The 12,579-nt window shown below is 35.4% G+C and overlaps 1 protein-coding gene across 8 annotated transcripts in view; it reads left to right on the top strand.

The window, feature by feature from the left end:
- LIN54 (lin-54 DREAM MuvB core complex component) overlaps nucleotides 1-12,579 on the top strand; it is a 63,696-nt gene that overhangs the window by 34,412 nt on the left and 16,705 nt on the right. For 7 of the 8 annotated variants that reach the window (XM_025887258.2, XM_025887263.2, XM_025887260.2 and 4 more), the window contains one exon: nucleotides 11,273-11,489. The exons of the other annotated variant lie outside the window; for it this stretch is intronic. In XM_025887258.2, the coding sequence (XP_025743043.1) occupies nucleotides 11,273-11,489 (217 nt within the window). The remainder of the gene's footprint in view (nucleotides 1-11,272; nucleotides 11,490-12,579) is intronic. 8 annotated transcript variants of the gene reach the window in all.

Raw genomic sequence — 12,579 nt, 5'->3', positions numbered from 1 at the left:
AGGTTAGATTATGGATAATTTTCAAAACAAAGCAAATTTAGGCTTAATTTTGTCATTCAATGGAGATTCATGGAATGTTTCTGAGGCAACAAGAGCTAAAGAATTAAAGTGAAGTTTGCAAAAAAATAGCAAAGTCTCTGGTGGCAGGTAGAGGCTAGTCATAAAGATGATTGAATTTGTTTTGCAAATATCCAGGCAGGAAGTGATATGAGCAATGACAATATCAAAAAGTTAAGTTAGAACTGTTTGGGGACAGAGATTTCAGAAGTTGATAGCTTTTGCTTTGGCGGTGAAGCTCTCACATATTTGAGTTGGAAGTGATTGTGGTGGTAATGAGTACAATTTGAAGTGAAGGGTGTCTGTTTTCCTGATAAACTTTGACATAGATTGTTGTAATAAGAGTTGGAGTTGAGATAAATTATAGGTTCCATTGGGATTCTGTTGCCTAAAGCTTTATTTTGTTTCTAGCTCCTCATACCAGTACCCAATAGTCAGGTTATAGGAGCAGAAGGAATAAATGAGAATTTATTCTTTTTTCTGTTATATTGGCTTTGTTTTATGCTTTTATAATTATGTTGATTGAATACCTGTGGGGTCCTGTGGCCATATTATTAACACCTTTTACTATAGAAACTTAAATTTTTTTTAAGATTTATTTATTGACTTTAGAGAGAGAGAGTATGAGTGAACTGGAGGGGGAGGGGCAGAGGGAGAGGGAGAATCTTTAGCAGACTCCATGCTGAGCGTGGAGCCCAACACAGGTCTTGATCTCAGGACTCTGAGATCACAACCTGAGCTAAAACCAAGAGTCAGATGCTTACCTGACTGTGCCACCCAGGCGCCCCTAAAATTAAATATTAAAAGCCTAAAAATATTAAAAAGTTAGGATAGTATAATTAACCCCCATGTACATGTACCCTTTATCCAACTTTAGAATTATCAGCTTTACCTTGTTTTCATCTATAACCTCCTACCACTTTTTTTTTTTTAAAGTAAATCATGTCATTTCATCTGGAGATATGTCTTTATGTATATAAAAGATAGGGACACTTTTTTTTAACTTACCCATATTCCTTTAATGTCATTAAATACCTTGTTAATTTGCATTTCCCTAACCATCATATTTATTTTTACAGTATGTTTGAATTTGGGATCAGATAAGATTGTGAATGATCGCTATTTCTCTTAGTTTTTTTCATCTTCCTTTTTTTTCTTGACCTTTAAAAAAAGAAAAACAACACAAAATTGGGTTGTTTATATCCTATAGTGTTTCATAGGCTGGTTGTGTTCCTTTTTTTTTTAAGATTTTTTATTGATTTATTTGACAGAGAGAGAGACAGTGAGAGAGGGAACACAAGCAGGGGGAGTGGGAGAGGGAGAAGCAGGCTTCCCACGGAGCAGGGAGCCCAACGCGGGGCTCGATCCCAGGACCCTGGGATCATGACCTGAGCCGAAGGCAGCTGCTTAACCTACTGAGCCACCCAGGCGCCCAGCTGGTTGCATTCCTGTGGGGTCCTGTTTAGTTTCAGTAATTTCTGGAATGGAACCCAGATGGCTCCTGTATCTTTCGACTTTACATGTGTTTTACAGATACTTTTTCCTATTGTGTGGCTTATCTTTTATACCCTTAGCAGTATCTTTTGCAGAGCAGAAATTTGTAATATTAATGAAGTTTGACATACCAATTTTTTCTTTCGGGGATTGTGTTTTGGGTTTTGTATCTAAACAGTCATCACCAAACCCAAGGTAAACTATATTTTCTCCTGTGTTATCTTCCAGGAGTTGTATTGTTTCATAGTTTTATAGTTTTAGGTCTGAGTCCATTTGTCTGTGTTGAGATATACTTTTTTGTATGTGGGTGACCTATTGTTCTAGCACCATTTGTTGAAAAAACTATCTCTGTTGAATTATTTTTGCTCCTTTGTCAGAGATTGATCAGTTGATCATTTTTGTGAGTCTATTTCTGTGCTCTCCTGTTTAATCAGTCATTTTTAGTCTTTGCCAATCTAATTGATTAAAAGGTCTCACATAGATTTATATTTTTAAAAATTATTCATGTCTTTGTGTCTTCTGCACTCCTTTTCTGTGAACTCTGATGCCCTATGTTTTCTTGTAAGAGTTTTTTAGTATTAGATCTTACATTTAGATCATGGATCCCTTTTGAGTTAGTTTTTATATATGATGTTGGGAGAGGAGTCATTCAACTTCATTCTTTTGTATGTGGATATCCAGTTTTCCTGGCAACATTTGTCTTTTCTACATTGAATGGTCTTGGCACCCTAATTAAAAATCATTTGACCATATATGTGCAGGTTTCTTTATAGACTCTATTCTGTTTCATTGGTCTGTGTGTTCAGTCTTGGTTTTTGGGTTTTTTTTTAGATTAAATCTTTGATCTATTTGAAATTTATTACACAGAATGAGTTATAGGGATCCAGCTTTTTTTCTTCAGACCAAATAGCTAATTTGTTTATTGAATAGCTCACCATTCTCTGTTGATTTGAGATGCCAGCTTTCATCATGAACTATTCTATATATAGGTTCTTTTTCTTTAATTCTCCAAATAGTTTATTTCAAAATTATTTTTGTTATAATACCAAATTTAATAATTTGAAATTTGCTTTACAGTATAATGTCTAAGATTCACCTGTGTCATAATCTATAGCTATAGTTAATTTTCATTGTTCTGTAATTTTTTTTTCCTTTCTTCCCCCCTTTTTGTTATTGAAGTATAATTAACACACAGTGTGATATTAGTTTAGGTGTACAACATAATGATACAACAATTCTGTACGTTATTCAGTGCTCATCACGGTTAAGTGTGCTCTTAATCCTCTTTATTTCACCCATCCTCCCAGCCGCTTCCCTCTGGCAACCACCAGTTTGTTCTCTATTTAAGAGTGGTTTTTGTCTCTTTTTTCTTTGTTCATTTGTTTGTTATATAGGTTCTTTTATCTATTCTTTTGATCTTTAGTACTCTACTCCTAGGCCAGTCCCATACTATTTTATTTATCCTATCTTGATAATGTTTTAATCTTTAGTAGGGCTGGTTCCTGATTTGTATAAGGCTGATGCTTATAAAGCGGGTTGTCTAATTTTGCCTGTTAATAGTCATTTGACTCTTTCTTTGAATGCTCCCATGGATACTAATATATTTCAATTACTCATCCTTGTCACTGTACTTCATAACTATAAAGAAAACATAAGTTGGGTTAATATCCCTGAAAAAATAACAGAAGAATGCCTTACAGCTATTTCATAATATTCCATCAGTTAATAAAACAGTGCTGAAAGTTCTGGTATTCATCTCAAGGTTTGACTTTGTCATTAGTCATATAATATATATAATATTTATCTCTTCCTAGTTTCTCATTTGTCTCTTAGTCTGGAAGCATTTTAAAGGTTGCCAATTTGCTTCTTGTTAGGTTTATTTATTTTAATAAGTAATAACCTGAAGTTTGGTAATTAGGATAATATAAACATAGTTTTTCCATGATGATAAGCTCTATAAACATTCACCGATTTTTAAAGACCATATTAATATGGGGGTGCCTGGGTGGCTCAATCACTGAATGTCTGACTCTTGGTTTCATCTCAGGTCACCATCTTATGGGTCATGGGATTGAGCCCCACATTGGGCTCCGTGCTCAGCAGGGAGTTTGCTTGAAAATTCTCTCCTCCTGCCCTCCCCCAACTCACATGTGTGTGAGCTCTTTCTCTCTCTCTTTCTAAAATAAATAAATCTTTTTTAAAAACCATATTAATATGAAACCCTACAAATTCCTGATTTCAAACTATATTACAAACCCATAGTAACCAAAACAGTATGGTATTGGCATCAACACAGATACACAGATCAGTAGCACAGAATAGAGAGCTTAGAAATAAACCCAATTAATATAGTATAGTCAATTCATTTATGACAAAGGAGCCAAAAATATAGAATGGGGGAAGGATACTTTCTTTAGCAAATGGTGTTAGGAAAACTGGATAGCCACATACAAAAGAATGAAACTGTACTATTATCTTATATCATACACAAGAATAAACTCAAAATAGATTAAAGCCTTGACTATAATAAGACCTGAAACCATATAACTTCTAGAAGAAAATGAAAGGGGTCTTTGACATCAGTTTTGGCAGTGATTTTTTGGATTTGACACCAAAAGCAAAGGCAACAAAAACAAATAAGTGGGACTACATCAAACTAAAAAGCACAATAAAGAAAACCATCAACAAAATGGAAAGTGACCTATGGAATGGGAGAAAATATTTGCAAATCATATATCTGATAAAGGGTAATATGGAAAACATATAAAGAACTCATACAACTCAATTGAGAGAAACCAAACAATCCAATTAAAAAATAAATGGGCAGAGGAACTGAATAGACATTTTTCCAAAGAAGACATAACAAATGGCCAACAGGCACATGAAAAGGTGCTCAGCATGAATAATCACCTGGGAAATGCAAATTAAAACCACAATGAGATGTCACCTCACACGTGGTGAGGTTTTGGAGGTTCCCCCCAAAATTAAAAATAGAACTCCACCATATAATATAGCAATTCCATATCTGCGTATTTATCTGAAGGAAATGAGATCACCATCTTGAAAATATGTCTGCATTCTAATGTTTTTTGCAGCATTATTTACAATAGCCAAGACATGAAAACAACCCAAGTGTCCATTGACAGATGAATGCATAAAGGTGTGAAATACACACACACACACACACACACACACACACGTATATATATGTCATATATGTATAATGGAATAGTATTCAGCCATTAAAAAAAAATCCTGCCATTTGCCACAACATGGAAGAACCTTGAGAGCATTATGCTAAATGAAGTAAGTCAGACACAGAAAGACAAATACTGTGTGATCTCACTTATATGTGGAATCTTAAGAAAGAAAAAGAAAAATGAACTCATAGATACAGAGAACAGATTGGTGTTTGCTGTGGGGTGGGGTTGGTTGTGGGTGAAATGGGTGAAGGTGATCAAAATGTACAAAGTTCCGGTTAGTTATAAGGTAAATAAGTTCTGGGAATGTAATGTACCGCATGATGACTTTAGTTAACATAGTGTATATTTGAAAGTTGCTAAGAGAATAGATCTCAAAAGTTCTCTTCACAAGAAATACTTCATTATGTCCAGTGATGGATGCTAACTTATTGTGGTAATCAATTTGCCGTAAATACATATATGGGGGCACCTGGGTGGCTCAGTTGGTTAAGCGTCTGCCTTCGGCTCAGGTCATGATCCCATGGTCGTGGGATTGAGCCCTGTGTCAGGCTCCCTGCTCAGAGGGGAGCCTGCTTCTCCCTCTCCCTCAGCCTGCTGCTCTCCCTGCTTATGCTGTCTCTCTGTCTGTCAAATAAATAAATAAAATCTTTAAAATATACATATAAGATAAACATTTTTTTCATATATATATGAAATCATTCTGTAGACTCAAAAACTAATATAATGTTATATGTCAATTATATTTCAATAAAAAAGAAAAACATAAGCTCTTTTCTCTTTTAAAATTATGCCCAAATTAGTTGCCATTTACCTAGATTCAAAATGAGTCTTAAGTCATGTTCTATGTAGAAATACGTATGAATTGCTATTTTAAGAGATTTCACAAATATTTATGGTGCAGGTTGGTTAGGATTCATTATGTCTGCTCTGCCATTCTTTATTACAACTTCTTGTGAAAAGCTATTTCCTATGGGGTGTCTTTACATGGTACCATTTGCCTTTCTCTTGGCACCAATACATTTTTTTAAAAAAAGAAAAATTCCCCACCCCACCCCCCGCAAGTGCTACTGTTAAATAAGTTTGAGAAACACCATATACCATATCCATCTAGGAAATGTGTAGTGGTCATTAGCATATAGTAAGGGCTCTGAGAAGGCTTTTGTTTAACTTTGTTTACCTTAGGGTTTCATAAATCAATTTGACAGAGTAGGCTGTTTCATGTAATATCTAATCCTGAAGAGTTAATGTTTAATGAAACAAACACACTTTAGTAACACACTTTCGTAAACACTGCCCAGTTAGCATTAAGGAAAATATTGTTCTGATTTTGCAGGAGATTAAACAAAGGCCATCTTAATATCTGTTTGAAACAGCACAATTTATGGAGGTGTCTCAAAGTGAGATTTCATGTAGTGGTAATGTTCTCCCTTGTACAATAGACAAACAAAGATATAAAGAAGCATTAGGTTGCCTGCCAGAATACACACATGATTGAGACTTAACTGGAACCAAATCCCGTATTATCCAAACAATGATTTCTAAGCAGTATTTACAAAGAACCAAATATGGAACCCTACAAACTTACTGTTTTTGGATATTGGTTGAGCCTTTTCTCTCTCTTTCTGTCCCTCTCTCTCCCCCTCTGTCCCTCCCCCCCCCCCCCCCCCTTCACCAAATAGAATAAGAATCCTCATTTGCAGAACTAGAAGAGTGTTTCATTTCTTTCCTTTTAGGTAAACTTCAGTTAAGCAAGAACTTTTGCCATTTGCTAATTGGAAAATAATGTTCAAAGAAATTTATTTTAAACACATAATTATGATATTAATCTGTAAATAGAAATAGCTTAGAAAGGGGTGCCTGGGTGACTCAGTCAGTTGTAAGTGTCTGCCTTCAGCTCAGGTCATGATCCTGAAGTCCCAGGACATGCCACACATCAGGCTCCCCACCCAGTGGGGAGTCTGCTTCTTCCACTGACCCTCCCCTCTCTCGTGTTCTTTCTCTCTCTCTCTCTCTCTCTCTCTCTCAAATAAGTAAATGAAATCTTTACCAAAAAAGAAAGAAAGAAAGAAAGAAAGAAAGAAAAAATAGCTTAGGGAATAGTATAAATAGAATCTTTCAAGTCCAGGTATTTGAGGGAAGCCCTTAATGCATGTTAAATGTTGCTATTTTGAGTTTAAATTAATATAGTTGCTTTTTAAACCAGCTGTCAAGGATGTTAATCAGGAAATAGAGATACCTGAAAATTTTTTTTTTTTTGAGAGAGAGCACATGCAGTAGGGGGAGGTTTGGGGGGCGGGGCAGAGGGAGAGGGAGAGAGAGAATCCTAAGCAGGCTCCACGCCCAACATGGAGCCCCACATGATCATCCAACCCTGAGATCATGACCTGAGCCAAAATCAAGAGTCGTATGCTTAACTGACTGAGCCACTCAGGTGCCCCAAGAGATACCTGAAGTTTTTTATTGAATTCATATTAACTGTTTTTCTGGTAATGTGGTATATTCAGAGAGGCATTCATAGGGAGTTCCTCAGACCGTTGTACTTCTAGGAAGGGACCAACTTGTAAATTCTCAAGGAAATTAAGTGTATTCTAATGCCTCTGTCTTTTGCAAAAATAGTAACTGTTATATGTTACCTAGTATTTCAGGTGTTGGGAAAATGCAGTTTAGTAAGTGGTTGTCAAGAGTTGGTGTTGGGGGAGGGTGTGCATATAAAGGGCAGTGCAAGAGAGTTTCTTTGTGGTGATGGAACAATTTTGTATCTTGATGGTAATTTGATTACATGAATCTATACAGTCTTTAGTATACATCCCCCATAAGTGCATATAAAAACTGGGGAAATCTGAATAAGTTCTGTTTTGTAGTTGAGTTAATAGTATTGTATCAATTTCCTGGTTTTAACAATATTCTATGGTTATGTAAGATGTTATTCTATTGGGGAAAGTGTACATGGGAACTCTTAGTTTTGTAACTCCTTGTGATTTAAAAAAGTACTTTCAATGTTTCTTAGAGGCAAATGTGCAACTTTAGTTCTTACTGGAGTTCTTGAGGACTGGATACTATTTACTTTTATTTAGTCATTTAATAACTATTCATTAAGCATCTACAGCTGGAGGCATTATGATGTCCTACTTAAAAGGATGGGATTTGGAGTTGGGTCTGGTTCAAATCCTGGCTCTGCTACTTTTTAGCTTTGTGACCTTGGGCAAATTTCTTAATCTCTCTGAGCTTCAGTTTCTCCCATCATCTATAATGGGCATAATGATGATACAAACAGCAGCTCACATTTATTGAGCATTATAATATGTGATAAGTTATTATTTGTACTTCATATAATTTAACTCATTTAATCCTTAATAACAATCCTTTTAAGAAAGGTATTATTTTCACATTTTCAGTTGAGAAAACTTAGGCACAGAGAAGTTTAGTCACTTGCACAAGGTCACACAATGAGGAATGTTGTGGCCTAGATTAAAACCCTGGCAGTTGGTATTTCCTGTTTTTGACTGTGCAGAACTAGCTTGTTGCAGACCAACTGTCTTACCAAAAACAACTAAAAAACAGAAAAAAATATATTTTAAAAATCTATCTGTTTGAAGTCATTGGAGACTTACTAAGGGAGCTAGGACACCAGAGGCCACATTCATGAAGTAAAGGGAAGCCTAGAGAAGTCATCCTCACGTTCATTGTGACACTTCTTTTTAGGGCATTTGCTGATTTGTAAGTTGTAGCTGAAAGACTGAGATGATGAGCAGAAAGTGGCTACAGAAAAGTTAAGGAGCTGACTGGGTCTGTCAGTCTTATAAATCTCATGAACAAAAATTTGGATTCAGGGTCAAAGGAAGCCTATAAACACCCAATTCCTAGTTGGGGCCACTATACAGGAGAAAAGTGAACCAGAAATAGATAAGGCCTCTGGAAGATTGAAGCTCCCCTTCAAATCAGCTCAGTTTGTGATTGGTTTAGGATAATCTGCCCCTACTTTTAACTGCCTACCATAAGCCGAAGTGAATTTTCTCTGGAGGAATATAACATCATTCAGAGGCTCAGATTATGCTTAATTTTTCATAAACAGTGTCTGGCATTTAGTCAGAACTCATCAGGCACATGAGGCAACCAGACCAAATTATTCAAAACCAAGAAATATAGGTAATGGAGTTATCAGACTTCTAAAATAACTAAGATTAATATATTCAGAAATTTATTTAACAAGATGAAGAATTTCAGCAGAGAGTTAGAAACTTATAAGAAGGAATTCAATGAACTGGAAACTAGTGTAACATTGTGTATCAAGTATGCTTCAATTGAAAAAAAAATCAGATGAATATTTTCAAACTGGAAACTTAAAACGGAGATTAGGAATTTAATAGATGAGTTTTTCAACAAAGTAGATACAGATAAAGGACTGGACATTTTTTGAGACACAAAATGGAGAGAATTCCTCATCAGCAGACCCACACTTAAGGAAATCCTCAAGTGAGTTCTTTAGGCAGAAGGAAAATGATCCTAAATCATCAGTGCTTTGAAGCAGGAAGATACAGGAAGGACAGAAAGGGTAAATTTGTGAATGTATGTAAATGAATGTTTTGTGGAGGTAAAATTATATGTAGAATTAGAATACTTAACAATAGCATAAAGTTGGGGCAAGAGTAAATGGTGTGAGTGTTCTAGGGTTCTTTCATTTCCTGGGTGATACGTAAAGTACTAATGTAATTTTTACATTGTACATCGTCATCTCTAGGGTGACCAGTAAAAGATTAGTAACATAATGTATAAATAAAAAGCTAATACCGGAAAGGGGAATGAAATAATAAAATATTTAACCCAAAACAAGGTAAGAAAGGAAAGAAAAAAGGAATAGAGGACAGGGGGTTCAAATAGGAAACAGTACAACGGTGGGTTTAAATCCAGATCTTTAGATAACTGTGTTAGTTGTAAACAGACACATACTGATTTAAAAATACAGTGAGATCTTATTTTTGTTTTAAAGACCCAATTATATACATCTCGTAAGAGTTATAGCTTGAAGCTTAGGATGCAGAAATTTGAAAGTAAAGAGATGGAAAAAAAGTTAAGTATGCTCTGCAAACTTAACTAAGCCAGCCCCTGTACTCGTCCCATGCTATACCTAGCTCATAATGTGGCTGCTAGATTTAAATCAGATCATCTTATTTAGAGTTTTAAAAGCACTGTCCCTCATACATATTAAATACCTGATAAATTTACTGTGCTTGAGGCACCTTGTTTAGGATAGTATTTTTTTCCATTTTGAGCTGAGATAAAAAGGGCTGTGTCTCTTGCATCACTGTATATATTTGTCTCAGGCTTGCTTGATTTTTCAGTAGCTTCCATATGTAAACATTTTATCCCTTTTCTTAAGCTTTATATTGTCATTTAACCCATGACTGTTGTGGCTATTTTCTCTTTGTTTTAAATCTGCTTTGTGGTGCCTCTCCCCGGTGACAGTATGTGAATCATTTTATGCTGAAGTAATCTCCTTTGACTATTGCCTGTAGCGTTTCCACACTAAATGACATTCTTTTTTCTCTCTTTTTTTCTGAGCTTTTATGACAATGTTCAAATTCTTAAGAATTATTCTTTCATAAATAATTATGCACATAATATAGATTTCTTCCATCATGTCAGTTGTCTTTTAGCATGAGGGCTCTTTGAAGAATAGGTGGGGATGTAATTCTTTTATAAAATAATACTGTAGAACCGGTTGAGAATCTGGTCTGGACCTTTGCTTTGGAGAAGAATCTGTTGTGTATTGGTTAAACATCAACTGAAAACATCTTGAAAGACTTCAGTTCTGCCTCTGATGTTTCATTTAGCTTTTTGGGAAGTCACATTGCTGTTTATCAGAATAAAGGAGAGTATTAAAAATTATTAAAATGATTATATTGACTCAAGTTTGAATCTCCCAAAATTAGTTTCCCTAGACAGCCAAAATTGGGGTAATTTTGGACCGAATTTGGCCCCTTAATTAAACCTGTATGTTAATGGGTACATTTTTGTCTGCGGATACAACTGAATCAACTAGACTTAATGAGGGTATGAGATGGGCTTTTCTTTTGGGTTTCTTTCTTTTTTAGAACATGTAAAAATGAAATTTGTCCTAGTTAATTTGGTGGGTAGCAATAAAACCAAGTATCTGCATCCTCTTCTCTGTGTTGAATATGAGGCTTAATTCTGGGAGTTTTAAAATAATTCTTTTTTTCATAAATATTAACAAAACTGAATAAGTTCTTGTAACTTAAGTAATAATTTCTTCATAGCAAGTCATCTGACCTGGATTCTCAAGGAAGTAACTACTAGAGATGAAAGGTAGAACTCATTAATTTTGGTTTCACTCCTGTATTCATTACTATTCTTTTCATTTCTCTTTGAACAGGTTGTTCCTTGCAACAGCTTTTGATGAAATACAGGAACATACTTTTTATTTGAGCAATTGTCATAAGTTAAAAGGGTAGGAAAGTTAAATCCCAGATTAACGATAGCCATGTTGTATTGTTTACTAGGCAGTGAAATCAGCTGTGCAGACCATCACTGTTGGAGGCGTGAGCACATCACAGTTTAAGACAATTATTCCTCTGGCAACTGCTCCCAATGTCCAGCAGATTCAAGTGCCTGGAAGCAAGTTTCATTATGTCCGACTTGTTACTGCCACAACAGCCAGTAGCTCAAGCCAGCCAGTTAGTCAGAATCCCAGTACAAACACTCAACCTCTCCAGCAAGGTTAGTAACCATTTTTTAAAAACAGTAATGAATTCTTTGAACATTATTAAAGAACACTGGTCCTTTTCTTGCTGAAATCCTGATTAAGTGTGGCATTTCAGCTGAGAGTATGAATCAGCAACTGTTGCAGAAGACCGCAAAATAGAATCATAGTTGTATGTAAATACAGTCTCTCACTCTGCTAGAAGTTGGTGCACAGTGTACTATACTATCAGACCGTCAGAATCATTCATCAGTTTGGGGTTAGCCATTGTATTGCTGGTTTATAAGCCTGTCATTTATGCTAGTGGGACAGATTTAGATGAAACCAAATTATTTATCTTATTTTCTAAACTGTGACGCTGCTTGATAGGGTTTGGATCAGTTGAAATGACTAGTAGGCAAGGTATAAGAACTTGATACTACTTTCATCCTTTACTTATTTTGAATCTGTAATTGCTAATAAAAAGCAATTAAAATATTCTGTTATTTTCCTTAGTTGTACTTTTCCTGGAGGGTATTCTTGTTTGTAATCCTTCCATTTTCTGTTTGTGTTTAACCCTTCCTGTCACCTGATACATGTACACAGACACACAACAACCACTCTCCATGTTTGTCCACTTGTTAGAAATTGAATGATGTGAAAGGATCAGGACAGTTTACAGTTTAGGGCTGAATTTTTTGTCTTAGAAGACTGCTGCATATCCCGTCAATGTCAAAAAGCAATTGATGGCAAGTAAATGATTTATTATTTACTGGATGTAAATAGAAGAATTAAAGACCGCTTGTTTGCGCTTTCATTTTTATTAAGGGATCAGTGGGTTGGAGCTATCTGTTGCTGATAGCTAGTTCACCTGAGGGAAACTGTGGAAAAGAAAACCTACCTATTTATTTTTTAAATCACTGGTGGGAGAAACTAGGGGATACGTGAGGGAAACAGTACTGTAGTATGTATTCTATTAAAATTAGACCTGTCAGGTAATTATATTTTCTAATCCCTCTTTAAACTGATGTTAGAGGAAAATCTTTTATTACGGTGTTCTTAATAAAAGGAAAAGGAAACTTGCGCGGTGCTAAGGGAGCCAAGTTTTATATTCTCTCAGTACTTAAA

The sequence above is a fragment of the Callorhinus ursinus genome, unplaced genomic scaffold, assembly GCF_003265705.2.
Source record: "Callorhinus ursinus isolate GAN/ISIS: 27379988/994484 unplaced genomic scaffold, GSC_fseal_2.0 scaffold4, whole genome shotgun sequence".
NCBI classification, from domain to species: domain Eukaryota; kingdom Metazoa; phylum Chordata; class Mammalia; order Carnivora; family Otariidae; genus Callorhinus; species Callorhinus ursinus.
The sequence above is the reverse complement of the archived record's forward strand: the minus strand, read 5'-3'. Positions and strand labels throughout refer to the sequence as shown.